This window comes from Malaya genurostris, chromosome 2 (assembly GCF_030247185.1).
Source record: "Malaya genurostris strain Urasoe2022 chromosome 2, Malgen_1.1, whole genome shotgun sequence".
In the NCBI taxonomy this organism is placed as follows: Eukaryota; Metazoa; Arthropoda; class Insecta; order Diptera; family Culicidae; genus Malaya; species Malaya genurostris.
In genome coordinates, this window is record NC_080571.1 from 7,572,005 (window position 1) to 7,587,504 (window position 15,500).

Sequence of the window (15,500 nt, forward strand, 5' to 3'; positions counted from 1 at the left end):
CACGTACTAGTTTTGCATAGTCGTTTTGAATGACGATTTGAATGTTTTGACCCTCATCGCCCTATAACTTCGAAAACGGAAGTCGGATCAGGATGAAATTGCACAGTATATTTAAAGACGATGAGAGCTTTAATTTGAATCATGATACGTTGCTGTGAAATCGAAGTGAGTTCCGTTTTTGAAGATTTTCTTTACTGTTATCGGTACTTTCAGAAGTGGAAACCGAAGACTAGTAGTCCCTAGCTAACAAGATCTGCCAACTAGATAAATTTAGCAGTTAGTTTAATAATAATGTGCACCTCGTTGCGCTATCGCTTGTGAAAAAATACTCATGAAATTGTAAATTTTCACTAATCGTACTGTAATACCGGAACCGGAAGTTGGATCTGGATCAACCTTTCGGGGACTTTTTAAAGAATTTTAAATCCTTTTATTTGCTTCTTAGTGTGAGAAAATCGCCTAAGAAATTTCCGAGAAAATTGAGTGCGCATTTTTTAATAAATTTGCACATATTTCTTTGTAATTCCGGAGCCGGAAGTCGGATATTAGTGAAATTCAAGAAAATTGTATGAGTTTGTGAAAATCGAAGACGAAACATCTCTGAGAAACGTGTGTGAATAATTTTCTCCTTTTTTTGGTGCATATCACCCTGTAATTCCGGAACCGGAAGTCGGATCCAAATGAAACTCAGAACCTTTGTATGGGACCTTAAGACATTTCATTTGAATCTAAGTTTGTGAAAATCGGTAAAGCCATCTCTGAGAAAATTGAGTGACATTATTCGTAACACACAGACATTTTGTGATCTCGACGAACTGAGTTGAATGGTATATGACACTCTGCCCTCCGGGCCTCGGTTGTAAAGTCGGTTTTCACAGCGATTGCATAGCCTTTCTATATGAGAAACGCAAAACAAAAATAAATCATTCTTCATCCCCGAAAGGGTTCTGCCTGAATTGTAGGTGTTTGACACTTTTGATACAATCTTGAACCTTCGGTATTGAGATTTTACCAAAGTAATATCATTCTGCAAAATGAATAGAAGTTGCACACTTATCAACCTATTTATTCCGGTACTAACCGAATAACTGGGAATTCATAAGAAGTTTAACCTTCGTTTTGAGTTCGTCCTGCAATTATTAGATGCGACTAACATCAAATTCCAACAGCTAGGCTGCTTTAAGCTGTTGGAATTTGTCTACCACGATTCTTTGCTGATATGCCAGCACCACAAAGAATCGTGAAGATTTCTTCTTGAAACACGGTACTGTATCTAACTAACAAATGAGTTTGCCAAATTTAACTACACATCAGTAGACACCAGCACGACTCTCCAACAGAGAACCATTGCATTCATCAAATTCCAAACGACACGTAAAACATTTTCTAACGATATGGAAGTCAAAAACCAAATGTTTTGAACGGAAAATAGCATTCTTTTGAAAATGCATGCCATAAAAGAAACAAAAACAGGGTTTATCGATTCTCTCACAAAAAAAGTCCGGTTTTAGTAATACCGTTTTTGAATCAAATCTAGAAATTTTACCTTTCTGCAGAACGGGAAACATTTATATTTAACGAAAATTTTATTTGTAAATTTATTAGTATTATTAGTTCAATTCATGCAGTTTGACCATCGTTTCCATTGATTTGTGATACGGTGCATTTTTGTTATGAAACAAACTCTTTCTTGTTCAGATCGGGGCCTTCTTGCGGTTTTGTCTTTCAAGTGCTATTCAATAGTCTCTTATCTCTTTTCTTAATAGCCGATGAAATTTATTTCGTAACATCCCAAACGACAGACGCCATAACTTTGCTAGCTGACAGTCACTCGCAGAAAAATCCTGGTTGTTTAAAACAACATAACGATTAGTTACCCAAAAAAAAAAGTTGTTTCAAACTGAGATATCGTTGATTCAAACAAAATATGTTTGTTCGAAAATAGAATATGGTTGTTCCAAATAAATGGTGGTCGTTTAAAAAAAAGGTTACCACAATTGCTTTGTCACTATATCATTAAAAAAGGCGGGTGGGTAATGTCAGAGACATAACTGGATGTCGTGAATACGAAAACAAATGACATGTTCCTTAACACTTCCGAATATCAATTAGTTGATCAATTGTATGAATTATGCAAGCATTCCCTTTTCCACATTTTTCGCAAAAACAAAGAAGGCTTCATTTGATCTCGATTACTGTGAATTTCACACAGCGAAAAGTGCAAAAATCTAACCAAACTGTTCTACATTTGCACTAAACTGAGGATATTTTCTTTCAATTTGCGAACAACACATCCTAATAGTTCTTCAGAAAACTTTTAGAGCCATTAGAACGGCTGATTTTTTATAATGCTTTCCAACGTTGCTTTTTCATCCATCGAAATGACTGGCAGCTGTGACGTAATCGCTCTTGTCGGAAGCGAAACTAGCTGTGCAGGCGACACAAAACACATTTGCTCGCAGTGGCGATAGAATCCAAACTGATTCAATTTTTGTTAAGAGATTTCCTTTTATGTGATTTCGTTTGTAGCTTTTTCACTAATGGGCGGTCCTAACGGCTATAAAAATAGCCGCATACAGAATTTTTATGTCGATTATTTCATTTCGGTTTTGCATAATTTATTGAAAAAAAACTATCAATATGCTGTAGGGATTCATTTCCAGCATTCAGAAGGGTCAAATTGCGTAATTCTCTACGATATTAAACTCGGAACATTTTTCGCAAAAAAAGGCTTCACTTGATCTCGATTACTGTGAATTTCACACAGCGAAAAGTGCACAAATCTAACCAAATTGTTCTTGATTTGCACTAAACTGAGGATAATTACTTGCGATTTGCGAACAACAAATCCTAATAGTTCTTTAGAAAAATTTTAGAGCCATTAGAACGGCTGATATTGTGTAATGCTCACCACCGTTGTTTTTTTCCCAATGCTAATGACTGGCAGCTGTGACGTAATCGCTCTTGTCGAAAGCGAAACTAGCTTTGCAAACGACACAAAACACATCTGCTCGCAGTGACTAGAATCCAAACTGATTCAATTTTTGTTAAGAGATTTCCTTTTATGTGATTTCGTTTGTAGCTTTTTCACTAATGGGCGGTCCTAACGGCTATAAAAATAGCCGCATATAGAATTTTAATGTCGATTATTTCATTTCGGATTTGCATAATTTATTGAAAGAAACTATCAATATGCTGTAGGGATTCGTTTCTAGCATTCAGAAGGACCAAATTGAGGAACTCACTACGATATTCACCACTTTTCGGAACATTTTTCTTGAACGATTTGTTGTACAGCAGCAGCTATTTTCTTCTCTTCCTCAGAACGCGTTCTGATTGGCTGGTGTTGACATGGGTCAAATGAGATAGGGTTTTCAATAGTGTACTATTGAAATACTTCAATGCTTTTGCTATACACGTTTAAGTTGAAAAATTTCGATTCTATTGGTAGTTAGATTATATAAATCCTTCCACAGATCACTGAGCTATGAGCTTTCAAAATACGCGAAAGGCAAACGCGCCATATGAATTATCCTCTTTGATACTCGTTTATACCAAACATTTCAGAAAAGTTTAATTTTGAACTATTTGAGATTATGTCACACAACTGAAAATTTTATTATAAAATTGTGATCCTATTTCCGATGGCAAAAATTATGTTGATTCGTTAGATACAACAAGAGATATTCACGATCAAAAACTTATCACTCTCTCAGAGGGTAAATTTTGAAAAGGCACCCCATAGTAAAGTAAGTCGTATTCACGACAAAAATTCGTTAAAATTTTCAGAAATTTATTTACTTTTACAAAATTTAGTCCTGGGGTTCTTCAGTTGACCTGTTCAGACGATCGCCTTCTTTCCAGTGAATCTAAGGGGTAAGAGCCTGGTACTATACCTCAAATTGTAAAATGAAAAATCGCGCACTCGCTATTAACTTTCGGGTCGTTAGAACAGCAGAATGGTACATTTGTCGAATTAATTTTTCGTTGATATTGCTTCTAAGAACCGAAGCGAGGAATATCTTATGCAATTTTATCACAATTCATTGATTGAATGTCCAGTAAACCGCAAACTAACGTGACGACTCTACTAATGAGGTCAGATATTTCATCAATTATACTCACCTAGATCTTTATCTTCCCACGTTTGCTTAGCCTCCAGTAGGGCGTTGTACACCTCGCGGCTCGGCTCTGTTCCGGAGAATACGTAGTAGCGGGCTCGGACTCTCTTGAAGAACTCCACGTTAGCGTAGTATGAGTTGCCGTGGTGCGGTACGTACGACAGGTCAACATACACGGGAGCCGGTTTTTTCGCTGCCTTGATCGGCGATTCGGACCGTTTACGTAGATTCTTTTCGTTGTTCAATCGGGTCTTGCTGATGATCATTCGGCGTTCCTTCTTGGGCGTGGTTCTCATGTTGTCATCATTCAGTGGCGCTGGGGATGGAAGTCCCAACGGTTTTCCCCAAACTGCAAACGGATCCTTGTCTTTATTTGGTTGTGGTTGGCCGGTGCTACTGGTGCTACTGGTACTAGTACCGGATTGTGTTGTACTCGCTACAGTAGTTTGTGCTTGTTGAGGGGAGACGCTCGAGGGGAGTCCACTTGCGGTAAAATCTAGTTCTTTCTTACTGCCATCGGCAACCGTAGTGGCACCCGATGGTGCAATAGAAGTTGCAGCCATGAATTCTTTCTCACTGGAAAAGTGCATCGATGTGGTCATCAAGTCTACTTGATCGGATTTGGTGAAAGTTTTCTCGAAATCAAGATCGGCATCGTCGAGGTATTTACTGTCCCTGGTCGTCTTGTGTTGGCTAGAATCTATACTGCTGTCCCCACTGGAAGCATACTCCATATAGGTTTTTGAAAATGCCTTTCCGGAGGTGGTGATAGGAATTGGTACTGATTTTGTAACGGCTGTGTCTGAAACATCGGGAAGTTGTCCGTAGAACGAGGTACTCATTGGATCCGGTTTGTACGCAGATGCGATCGTAATGGCAGATTTAACTTCTTCACTATCATACTGCGGAGGAATCTCATCCTGACTGTCATCGATCTCAATGTCTGATTTTTTGCTTACACCCGAACTTGAGTGTTGAAGGTCGTAGTCATATGTGTACTTCGTGCTGGGAGATTGTGGAGCTTGTGAAGTGACGCTCATCGGTGATCCTGGAACATCTTCGTCATGCCATGCGGCTACAATGCGCGAGGCTTGGCCGGAAGATATATCCGATCGTGGCGAAAGAATGTCCTTGTCATCGTATTCTTCCGTCAAACTGCGATCTTCTGTTGTTGTTAGAGTGAGAGTTCCAGGTGTTTTTACAGTCTCCTTTACGATCTTAGCCGTTGTTGTGGTCGTGACACTGGAAGTGGACATGGAGTCAGCTGCACTACTAGTGTCATCTTTTTTGGTATCCGCAGCAGTCTTTGTCGAGTTGTCTACCGCGGTCATTTCACCGATCGTTGTAGGATCAATCGTTGCGGTTTTGGAGATTGTTTTTTCATCCGGTACACGTTCGATTTGTGAATCCACCATATCCGGTGTGGAAGTACGGGTCATATCAGGCGTACTCATTCCCGAGCTAGTCTTAATTTCGTCGGTCTTCAGTGTATCGATTACTTTCGGGAACGGTGATGTTGGCTTTGGAGATGAGTCTGATGTTTCAATACCTGAACTGTGGCCGAGGTTGATTGACTTGGACGCACTATCTGTACTACCTGTTTGAACGGATGCCAATCCTGGGCTGCTCTTTCCAGACGGTACAGACTCTTTAGGTGTTGAAATACCAGATGCATCTTCCTTGTGTTGCTTGACCATCTGGTTGGAGGACGAGATACTCGATACTGCTGTTGTAGTTTCGTCCAAACTAAATTCCTCCTTCACCACATTGGGGCTGATCGGTGCCGTGGGTGGTGTTTTCACTCCTCCCAATAGATCAGAGCTTTCAGTTTTGCCAGTTGTTATACCGGTTGTTGTAGAAGTCTTCAAATTGGATTCCTCTATCGCACTCATTTTAATTGTTACTTGTTTCGTCGTATTTTCCGAAAGACTATCCTTTTCGATGAAGGTATTGAGCGAAGCCGAACTTCCTTCGAGTGAGTCCTTTTCATGTGGACTAACGGACTTAATACTGGATGTATGCGATTTGTCTTTCTCTGTGGAAAGCGGGGTGGATTTACCACTTTCGAAAAAAGGAAAAGCCATTGAAGACGTTTTTTCTTCTGCTTTACTAGGTTCTCCTTTTTCCTCCGTTTGTTTGATCATTGAAATGACATTTGTTGAAAGTTTTTCGATTTCTTTCATCGAATCGCACGATTCCTTCAGCAGTCGGTCCATGCCAGGTAAGATGTGGTCAGTTCCATCCGGGCTATCTTCTGTCGTTTCGTACATAGGAAAATCACTAACAGTACGCTTGTCTTCAATCGGAAACTGGACTTCCCCAGACAGTGGCAACGTAAAGGATTCAATTTTCTGATCTTTTTCTTTAACAATGTCAGTAATGCTCTCGCGAGGTGTCTTTCCAACATGTAAATCGTCACGGGAAGATGCTAATTCTTCCAATGCACCGAGAGCACTACCTTCGTATGTGATCTTTTGCGTCGTGGACGACATCACGGCTGAGAGGGATTTAGATCGAGATTCCTTCTTGTAAACTTTCTCTTCCTGTTCTTCCGCGTGGTCACTTAATGCCGAACTTGGACGATCTTCCTTGGTGGCCGATTCACGACGTGAAAGTGATTCCACCAATTTTTGTTGCTGAGTCACGGTAGGAGATTCGGTAGTGGGTGCAATCGGTGACTTGGATGCTGCAACATCCTTTTCACTCATTTGGCTCGCAGCTGACTCCGGTCGGGAGATATCCTTTCCGACAGCCTTTTCACTGACTACAGACTCCGGTCGGGATGTTACTTTGGAGTCAACCGTTCCCTGTGGAGGAACTGCAGCGTCACTTGCGCAACTTGCTGGCGAATCTGGGCGTGAAAATTGTTTCTCATTGGGTATTGGTTCTCCATGGTAGCTGGCAGTGGAATCTTGTCTGGCAAGATCCTTTTCGGGAAAGCTGGAATCCTCGGATGCTGCCTTTGGTAGCTCTGATGCGTCGCCACAGCTAGCTGGAGATTCCGGACGTGAACAGTATTTTTCAGTTTCTGCTGATTTTATATCAGAAACTTGTTCCGATTTCTTGTCAGCAGCTTCATCCGATTTTTTCTCCGACGAAGGAGCTAATTTATCTTGTTCTTCCTCACCAGCGCTTGCTGGAGATTCGGGTCTAGAAAATGTCTTTTCACCGGGTATTGGTTCACCGTGATAGCTAGCAGCCGAATCCTGACGAGCTAAATCTTTTTCGACACTTTTGGATTCCGGTTCCTTGGAAGGGAGCACTTTATCACTGGAACAACTTGCGGGAGATTCGGGGCGAGAGAATTCTCCATTGACAATTGTATCAGTTGATTTTATATCAGTAGTAGAGGGTTTTTCACTACCATGACTAGCAGCTGATTCCGAACGCGAAGGTTCCTTTTCGTCCGTTTTTCTCTCTTTCTCACTCCCATGACTCGCTGCGGATTCTGGACGAGACAAAAGTTTATCTTCTTTCGGAGCGCTTTCTGATTCACTCACATGACTGGCTTCCGATGCTGGTCTAGACTTGGATTTTTCCGATTCAGGAGCTGAGGGAGTCTTTTCCTTGTCAGCTTCAACCTTACCAGGTCCTTGTTCGCTCGTATGACTTGCAGCTGATGTTGGCCGAGAGGCATCCTTTTCGCTGACTGCAGCTTTGTCGCTTGTAGAACTGATTACCGACATTGACCGTTCCTTGTCCAGTGGATCTTTTCCCTCTGATTTCTTGTCTTCAACAAGTTTATCACTGATGTGACTCGCGGCTGATTCCGGTCGAGACGAGATTTTTTCGTCCTTTTTCGCACCGTCACTGATGTGACTGGTAGCAGAATCTGGCCTGGATATTTCCGTTTCCTTCGATTCCGGCTCCGAGGCTTTAGTTCCCACAGTGGATTCCGATTTCTCCTTGTCACTGGCATGACTTGCTACTGACTCAGGACGCGACAATTCTTTTTGCTCTGTTTTTTGTTCCGAAACGGGTTTGACTGCAATCGAATCAGTTTTAGCAACGTCCATTTTCGTTTTGGTGGCAATTTCCTTTTCACTAACGTGACTAGCGGCTGATTCAGGTCTTGATGTAGCTTTCGCTTCATCCGTTCCTTTGCTTCCGGCAGATTCAGGTCGCGATTGTTCTTTGGATTCTTCTTTTATCGGTTCTTCAGTTTTCGTCGTTTCCGATATTTCCTCCAACGGCGACTTATCGCTAGCGGCTGATAAAGGTCTGGAAGTGTCATGTGGCTCCGTTAGTTTATCGTCCCCTTTTTCTGACACGTGACTGACTACAGACTCCGGACGAGACTGTGCCGATTCAACGGATTTTGAACCAGATTTATCCAAAGTGGTTTTTTCACTTGTATGTGAAGTAGCAGATTCTGGACGCGAATGACTCTCAATGGTTGATTTGTCCTCGGATTTGCCAGTTGGAGTTTTCCCACTGCCATGGGATGCAGCAGATTCTGGCCTAGAACCATCAGTAGCACCTGCTTTTTCCTCTGTTTTATCGGAAGGAGCCTTTTCACTTATATGAGAAACAACGGACTCAGGTCGAGCGGTCTCCTTGATGTCAGCTGGTTCGCCTGTAGAAGCTTTTTCACTGACATGGGATGCCACGGATTCCGGACGAGATGTTTCCTTAGCACTCACTTTTTCTTCTGATTTCTCGCTCATGTGAGAAGCAACGGACTCCGGTCGAGAGATTTCTTTGGAAACGGTTTTATCCCCGGATTCAGCTTTCTCTTTGGCGTCAAATTTGTCATCAGGTAGCACTTTTTCGCTGGCTTGAGATGATACAGACTCCGGTCGAGAAACTTCCGTAACTTCTAGTATATTTTCGGCCTTGTCAGTCGAAGGTTTCTCGCTTACGTGAGAAGCTGCGGATTCCGGTCGAGAAGTTGCACCACTGTCAGGCTTTGCTTCAGCCTTTCCGCTGCCATGCGAAACAACGGATTCTGGTCTGGAGGCTTCTTTGTCTGCAGGTTTATCCAAAGATTCAATTGGGGACTTTTCACTCACGTTTGAGGCCGCGGATTCTGGCCTAGAAGATTCTTTAACATTAAGTTTGTCGTCAGTCGTTCCCGAAACAGCAGATTCGGGTCGGGAAACCTCCTGGGAAGCAATTTTATCTTCAGATTTTTCAGAACTTTGCTTTTCACTCACATGATATGCGGCGGACTCAGGCCGTGAGATCTCTTTGACTTCGGGTTTATCTTCAGGCTTGCTAGTCGAAGTTTTGTCACTGACGTGGGACGCAACAGACTCCGGTCGAGAAGCCTCCTTGGAAGCTACTTTTTCTTCAGATTTTTCAGAAACTGCCTTTTCACTTACATGGGAAGCAGCAGATTCAGGCCGAGAAGCCTCTTTATATGCTGATTTATCGTCGATCTTGTCAGTCGGAGCCTTATCACTCACATGAGAAACAGCGGAATCAGGTCGTGAAGCTTCCTTAGAGGCCACTTTTTCATCAGGTTTCTCTGAAGGTGCCTTTTCGCTCACATGAGACGCAGCAGACTCCGGTCGAGAAGCCTCCTTGGAAGCAACTTTGTCGTCGGATTTTTCAGAAGCTGCCTTTTCACTTGCATGGGATGCAACGGATTCCGGCCGAGAAACTTCCTTGACTTCTGGTTTATCTTCCGGCTTATCCGTTGAAGCTTTGTCACTTACATTTGAGACGGCAGACTCCGGTCGTGAAACCTCCTTAGAGGCAATTTTCTCTTCGGTTTTCTCCGAAGCTGCTTTTTCGCTTACGTGAGATGCAGCAGACTCCGGTCGAGAAGCTTCCTTGGGAGCAACTTTATCTTCTGATTTTTCAGAAACTGCTTTCTCGCTTACATGAGAAGCTACGGATTCTGGTCGGGATGTTTCTTTGATTTCTGGTTTATCCTCAGACTTGTCAGTTAAAGCTTTGTCACTGACATGCGAAATAGCAGATTCTGGTCGTTTTTCCTCGCTGGAAGCTTTGTCGCTCACTTGTGAAGTGGCGGATTCCGGACGGGAAATTTCTTTTGCTTCCGGTTCAACTTGTAATTTGACCGCGTCCAACTGGGATTTTTTCTCATCGTCCACGGTTTCAGTTGTGGCCGGTTTAATCTTCTCATCTGTCGTCACTTTTTCCGAAATCGTCTTCTGACTAGTAACCGATTCCGGACTAGATAACTCTTCGACTTTCTTAGCAAATACGTCGTCTTTCTGTTTACCCACCTCATCGAAATCTTTCTGAAAATCCGTTATCAGTTTAGCATCAGCTGCATCTTCTTTGATATCGCTGATGTGACTGGAAATAGAATGCGCTCGGGACGAATCTCGGTCGTCCAAGAATGAGCTTTCATCTTTCGTATAGTCCCGCTCGCTGAAGTTGCTAATTGCAGATTCTCGGCGCGAATCGTCGATTAGGTCATACTGCTCTGCCAATGATTCTTTGCGGTTGTCCAGTTCTTTTTCGGGAGCTTTTTTGGTATCAACTACCACTGCCTTTTCCGGCAGTTCATGTTTCTCCTTCTCTTCGATCGATGTTGGTGACGTTTTAAGATCCGGAGAGGATTTTCCCGAGGATGCCGGACTTGTCTTATCTGTTTGCTGCTGTACTTCAGGAAGTTTAGGTTTGTCCGTTTTTTCCGTAACAGTTTTCTGTTCAACGGCCTGTTCGTCAAGTCTGATGTCAGGAGTAGTTTTACCAGAAATTTGTGGCTCCGGTGTTGGAGATTTGGAGAAAGTGATTGTACCTGGTGGACATATGTCAATTTCTTCACCACCATCTTCACTGCTTGTTGTCACCAACATTCGTTGCACCGTACCAACATCTTCGTCTCGGGGAGCTCCTTGCGATAGTTTTCTTTCCAATTCGACCGGATCAAATCCCGGAATTATCTCTTCCAAATCTTTGTCTGATTTTAGCACTTCGGCGACATTTGCTACAATCTTTGCAACATCTTCCGGAGTCCTTGCACGTGGAGGTTGAACAACTGGTTCTAGCTTCGGAGTGATCGACTTTTTATCGCCTTTCTGTGGAGGTGTATCACGATCTTCGTCTTCCTCCTCCTTGATGTCACGAAGGTTGGCATCCTCAAAACTAGAATACTTCACTTCTGCCAGTATGTAGGAACCAGCTGCTTGCTTGGAATCTTCAATCTCTGTTAATTCTTTATCCTCGTCAATGTGCTGCGGAATATTTACTATTGTCTTAATGTCTTGAAGCTTATCTGCATCACTGATTGGAGAGTCTAGAGTTGTGATATGAGTTTCGCGAAGCTCCTGTGTATAGCTGCGTCCAAAACTATCCGCTGACTCAGCTGCGGGGACAATCTCAGCAGAAATTTCTTTACCCTTCAGTTCCTCGATTTTATCCGTCACCTCCTGTAATTTACTCTCCATTTGATCGGTTTTATCTTTGATTTTTGATTCCACCTTATCGGCAATTTTTTCAATCCCTGATTTCAGTCCATCGGTAATTCCTCCCAAGAAGGAGCTAATTCCACTTTTTGCTTTCTCCTGTGCCAGTTCCACGGTTTTGTTGATTTCATCGTCTAATTGTTTTTTCGTTTCCTCTATTTTCTCGGTGACTTCGTCTGTGATATCTTTTGCCATCTTCTCTAATTCCTTTTTCTCATCAGCAATTTTCGCCAGAACGTCATCGGCTTTGGTAACAACTTGATCTACTTCATTCTTAACAGACTCGACTTCAGCTGCAATCTTGTCATCTAATTGCTCAGCTTTGGTTTGTAAATCATTACTGACGGTTGTGCCCTTAGCTGCTATCTCCTGCACTACTTCTTCAGCTTTAGTCAAGACAGCTTTTTCTGCATCCTTCCCCAAATCAGTTATCGATCCCACCAACTTTTTATCCACATCGACGATTTCTGTTTTGGCTTTCTCGATTACATCTTCTTTGAATTCGACTAGATCTTTTACCATTTCATCTTTCATGGCAACTAGGCTGGAAGTAGTTTCTTTCGTTTTATCATCGATGATTTGCTTCAGCTCCTCCAACTTTTCCTCTGCTTTGGCAGGTGCCTCCCATATTGCATCTAGTACTGAAGGTTCGCCCGGAATTGGAATTTTAGAATCAACCTTTGTTGGAACAATTTCTTCTTCGTGTACAGACTTCCGGTCTTCGTCGGAAGTTTCTACGGCCTCCGGCATAGTATCTGGGGACTTAGCAGGCTCTTCCTTCTCCTTGACCTCGGCTTCTTTGGGTATTATTTGCGATTCTAGGTCTTTCAGTACATCGACCTCATCAATCTTGTCCTTAGTCGACGTAGATAGTGTTTCCTGTTTGGGAGGACTTTCCACTTTGATGTCTTTCTCCACCTTTGCAACAATTTCTTGAACTTCTTCCTTAACATCTTTCACCGTATCACATTGTTTATCACTTTCGGCCGATTTATCAGTAACTACCTTTTCAGTCTTTTCGGGTTTCTTCTCTTCAGTCTCCTTTTGTGCCGATTCCGCAACTTGTGGTTTTTCTTTAATGTCACGTTCCTTCTCAGCTTCTTTGTCCTTATCTTCGCTATATTCTTCGAAATCAGCTTCCTCGTGCATTGGCAAATCAGCGACCTCGTCTGGTGTCTTGACAACGTCTCTCATGTGAGCTTGCTGTGCACTGAATTGCATCTTTGCTGGTGTAGGCCTTTCCAATGGTTCGTAAACAGTTGGGGGAGGGGGAACCACCTCCACTTCCTTGGTTTCCTCCTTAATATGCTTCTCTTCAATCACCAGATCTTCCTTGATCTCATCCAACGGAATACGTTCGTCTTCAGGAAGCGTAGGGGCTGTAGTCGTTGCACCAGATTCTCCCGTTGCTGAAACTCGTTCCTCGTGGTGACTCTCGTGTGGAGGTTCGATATGTTCTTTCGGTGCAACACCCGGTTCGTTCTCATCACGAGTGTCACTCGTTTTCTTGGTGCTGCTTATTTTCTCGTCAGGGCTTATTGATGAAATTTCTTCTGTTTTTAGTCCATCCATAGAAGTTTCCATTTTGGATTTGGCGATTTCTTTTGCAGATGCAATAATATCTTGAACCTCTTCTGCTAACTCTTGCTTGTGTTTCGGCGAAAGCTTCTCTGCTCCTTCGTCTTGTTCCTTAACCTCTTCAATGGTTTCCTTATCAACGTTGGTTTCCTCATCTTCTGGCTTTGCTTCTTCTTCGATCTCGTCCTTGTCGCCTTCGATGATTTCTACCACTGTAGCAGTTTCTCCTTCAGCCTTTGCGATATCCGCTTTCTCGGTTCCTTCCAGACTATCACGTTTTCGTTTCTCCGATTCTTCCGAATCTCTCTGGTGTTTCTGAATTTCTTCCTCTTTGGTCGCACTGCTTTCCGGTTCATTTATCGAGTCTTCTGTGTACTGCTCTTCTTTCTCAATGATCAAGTACTCTTCCTCCTCTTCTGGTTCTGTAGTGCTATCCTGTATCTCCCGATGTTCCGAGAGCAGCTCACGTCGTGTTACTTTCTCGGAGTCGCGCTTGAACACAGCTTCTATTTCACGAACTGCGTCCTGTTCTTCCTTCAGTTCTGCAAGGTGTTGTTGCTGAGCAGGATCAATTCCACTGCCGGAATCATCCCCAACAGTAGACACTGCCCCCGATGTATCGATGATGCGTTTCTGAACAGCGACTCCTGCTTCATCTGCACTCGGAGTGGAAACCAGACTGGAATCAGTGGTGCCATTTTTATCAAGTTTCGCTTTTCGAATGACAGCATCCTTTTCGGATTTCAGAACTTTTTTGGCTTTCACGGGACTTCCGCCTACGGCGTGACCGGCTGTGGTTCCCTTGGGACGACGGGATAGAGGTTTACGTTCAATTTTGGGCGGTGACTCCTTCTTTTCCGGGGCAGCTGGAGATTCCTTTTTGGGCACAGTTTTCGTTAACGGACGCTGACGAGCTTCCAGTACCTTGCGGTTATTGGCATCCTTGGCACTCTTGGCCGGTGTGCTTTTAGGACTCACTTTGCCCGGTTTAGTACTAATCGGTTTTGTTGTTTTCGGAGGTCCGCCGAGTTTCTTCGTTTCATCGTCTTTCTTCTCGGCTACTCCATTGGTGAGTTTGGGTTCAATTGTCTTTTTCGGTGTGGTTGGAGACGATTTACTGGTATCGTCCTTTTTCTTGATAGTTTTTGTAACTTTAGAGGGCTTGGAGTCAATTCGTGAACGGCCGACTGCCGGTCGACTAGCGCGTTCACTGATTTTCTTGATTGCTTTGGTTTCATCTTTGATCGAAGGTGATTCTTGTTTTTTGCTCTCCTTGGATTCATCTTCTTTCGTTTCTTTGTCTTCTTCTGGTTTCTTATCGGTTTCATCTTTCTCGGATCCAGCATCAGATGAGTCTTTCTTCTCGTCTGGTTCAAGCTTTTTGCTAGTTTCAAACGTTTTGTTGTCCTGTTTTTTGGCTGATTCGGTTGCTTTCGTCTTAATCGTTTTCAGTTTGCCCGCGTCCACTTTCACTGCAGCGACAGTAGCCACTGATGATTTGGTCATATGTTTCTCTAGTTTGGCTTCGTCCCCTGAGCTGTCTATGATTTCCGAGGAACTCTTGGTAGCATCAGCTAGTTTGTTGTCGATCATTTTTATTTTGTTGTCTAGAAGTTTATTATCCTTCTCAGATGGTTTAATTATCTTGGACGGAAGGATTGGCTCGGGAATGATCTTATCGATGGAGGATGATTTCAGAGCTTTCTTGGTAAAAACTTGCGTCGAAATACTAGGAGCGATCGACTTGACGGCACATACAGGATGGCGCATGAATTCGACGTTTTTCATTTTTTCCAGTCCTTCGAGAATTTTGTACTCGGGAGCGGACCCCGGGAAGAGTATTCTAGTGATGTTGTCTTCCGGATTGGCAGGAGTCCACACTAGCAGGGCACAGATTGAAATAATATTTTGAACAGGAAATGTAAACTCTTTGGAATTATTCGGAGTGAACAATTTGGGATCAGCAGCTATCCACTTGGCGAGAAATTCTTTAACCTCCTTGGAATCCTTTGCTGGACTGATTACGTACATGTCAAGGGTACCGTGTCCAACTTTATGGTACAGATTGATGGGCTCCGTATCACGATAGCAATTTTGTGCTTTCAAATTCAACGATTTGAGGTTAGTGACGATCTGGTGACCTTCTTCAATCAGATCCACTAGCAGCGGATCTCGGTCCTTGTCTCCATCCGGACTCAAGAGGCCTTTACGTTCGGGAATATTACAGAAGAAATGACCAATTTGAGGATACACATGGGCTTCATTCTTGCGTTCGACTACTGCCGAAATTCCCTTGATATTGGTGTTGTTGATGCGTGTCATCAACACTGCATCCAAACGGTCTAGATGGCGAACGAAATCCCAGAAGCAAGACTTTCGACTGAAACCGCCGTCGACTACAGGAGGGAAAAGGTAG

General features: G+C 43.1%; 2 protein-coding genes across 2 annotated transcripts in view; one reads left to right on the top strand and one right to left on the bottom strand.

Moving 5' to 3' along the window:
- Positions 1–15,500, top strand: part of LOC131427620 (nuclear cap-binding protein subunit 1) — a 318,774-nt gene that overhangs the window by 72,437 nt on the left and 230,837 nt on the right. The gene's annotated exons all lie outside the window — the stretch shown is intronic.
- Positions 1–15,500, bottom strand: part of LOC131427618 (microtubule-associated protein futsch) — a 172,985-nt gene that overhangs the window by 4,617 nt on the left and 152,868 nt on the right. Inside the window, exon 5 of the mRNA XM_058590987.1 lies at positions 4,126–15,480. Coding sequence (XP_058446970.1) covers positions 4,126–15,480 — 11,355 coding nt within the window. The remainder of the gene's footprint in view (positions 1–4,125; positions 15,481–15,500) is intronic.